This window comes from Nicotiana attenuata, chromosome 3, assembly GCF_001879085.1.
Source record: "Nicotiana attenuata strain UT chromosome 3, NIATTr2, whole genome shotgun sequence".
In the NCBI taxonomy this organism is placed as follows: Eukaryota; Viridiplantae; Streptophyta; class Magnoliopsida; order Solanales; family Solanaceae; genus Nicotiana; species Nicotiana attenuata.
Genome location: NC_031991.1, coordinates 68,243,195 through 68,245,396, shown reverse-complemented (window position 1 = coordinate 68,245,396; position 2,202 = coordinate 68,243,195). Strand labels below are relative to the sequence as shown.

General features: G+C 41.0%; 1 protein-coding gene across 1 annotated transcript; it reads right to left on the bottom strand.

Annotated features, from left to right (window-relative positions):
• LOC109224467 lies at positions 1 to 2,202 on the bottom strand. Its single transcript, XM_019389045.1, has 3 exons — positions 1,361 to 2,202; positions 1,091 to 1,274; positions 1 to 825 (listed from the first exon to the last, which is right to left on the bottom strand). The coding sequence occupies exons 1-3, from the start codon at positions 2,200 to 2,202 to the stop codon at positions 1 to 3; spliced, it is 1,851 nt and encodes a 616-aa protein (XP_019244590.1).

The window sequence follows — 2,202 nt, the reverse complement described above, 5'->3', positions numbered from 1 at the left end:
TCATAGCCTCAATCCACTTGGGTCTTGACTAGCTTCAGCAAAGGACTTAGGCTCCACAATGGCTGAGAAACCAGTCAAAGAAGATCTGTAACTAGGTGACAGTTTATCATATGCCACATTATTGATCATAGGATAGGAGCAGACTGAATTCTTTGATGGAACTACATAGTCAGCTAGCCACACAGGTGGTTTAGTTAATCTTGAAGACTTCCTGAGTGGTACAGAAGGATCAGAGGATTCACAAGCTGAGGTAGGAGAAGGCACTGGTGAGGGCAAAGGAGAGAGAGATGTAGAACTGGGAGCATCAGCATCAGCATTGTTGAGAATATGAGATCCTGCTGGTGAGGGAGTAGCATTAGGAACAACTGATGACTGAGTAGGTTGTTCCACAAGCTCCAGCACAGGAAACAGAGGTGATGCACCTGAGGACATGCGCTTGAATGGGAACACTTCTTCCTTGAAGACAATTTCCCTACTAACAAAAAACCTTTTGGAGCACGGATCATAGAGGATGTAACCCTTTTGTGAAGAAGAGTAGCTCATGTGCACAACAGGAATTGCTCTGGGACAGAATATATCACCTTTTCTCACCTGAGTAGCATAACACAAACTTCCAAAGACCCTCAGATGTTGTAAGGAAGGGCTCCTTTGGAAGAGTTTGTCAAAGGGAGATTTCCCTTGTAGCACAGTACTAGGCAATCTATTTAGGAGGTAAACTACAGTAGAGACACACTCTCCCCAGAACCTGGGAGGCAAGTGAGCTTGGAATCTGAGAGCTCTGGCCATATCCAAGATTGACCTGTGTTTTCTTTCAACAGTTCCATTCTGTTGAGAAGTATATATACAAGAGGTTTGATACACAATCCCCTAATTCTTCAATAAGGTTTGTAATTGATCATCGAGGAATTCTGCACCATTGTCTGTTCTTAAGCATTTAAGCTTGCTATCAAACTGTGTATATATTAGTGCTACAAAGTTTTTCAATACTTCAACAGTATCAGATTTGGAATGCAGTAAGAAAAGCCAAGTATATCTTGAGTAGTCATCTACTAGGGTTAAAAAAATACCCTTTTCCATCATGATTAGGTACTCTATAAGGCCCCCAAACATCACCATGAACCATATCAAAAGCAGATTTAAAGTAAGAGGAGCTAACAAGAAATGGTAGTCTTGATTGCTTGGCAACAGGACACACAGTCCAGTGATGTTGTTTAAAATGCATGTCATGCAAAGATTTCACAGACCTCAAAACCTTCAAGGGATCATGACCTAACCTCTAATGCCATAAGGAGAATACAGGACATGACTTATTCTCTACTAGGTTATTACCTTTATTGATGTCATCTGATATGATATTTACAGTAAGTAGAAAGAGATACTAGTGAAGAGGAAGCTTGTTGATTGAGCACTTGCTGCCTTGAGGATATACAAACCAAACTCTTCCTTACCAATCCCCAAGACCTTCCCACTTGAGAGTTCCTGAAAGACATAAAAGTCAGGGTAAAATGCTGCAAGACACCTCAGTTCCTTTGTGAGTTTTGATACTGAGAGGAGGTTGTACTTAAACTCTGGAATGTGAAGGATATTCTGAACCTTCTTATTCTTGAAGAAAGAATAGATACCTACATGAGTGATAGACACATGTTCTTCAGTTGGTAAATGAACCTTACTCCTAGCATTCTCAGGTATTTCATCATAAGTCTCTAGCAAATTCAAGCTGTGAACCATATGGTTTGTGGCACCTGTGTCTATTATCCAGTTATTATGAACTAGATTAGTCATAAAAGCATGTGCAGTACCTGTTGGCCCTGCAGCAACAACATTGGGTGCAGATTCAACCTCCTTGTCCTTGTTCAACAGGTGCAGGATTTGCTGGTACTGTTCCTGAGTGAAGAAATGAGCTGGAGCTGGAGTAGTTGTCACCTGCTCTCCCTGTACTTGTGGCTCTGAACAACTAGAATTAACAACATTATTGGCTTGAGCATGTGGAGCTCCACCTCTTCTCTTGTTCTTGAAATCAGATGGATAATCATGAAGCTTGAAGCAATTTTCCCTGGTGTGGCCTTTGTATTTGCAATAATCACACCGGGCTGCAGATTTACCAGTTGTGTTTCTACGCTTAAGACTTCCATTTGAGTTATTTGAACTGACATTAGATTGTCCTCTACCATTGTAACTTCCAGTATACATCTTGTTACTCAT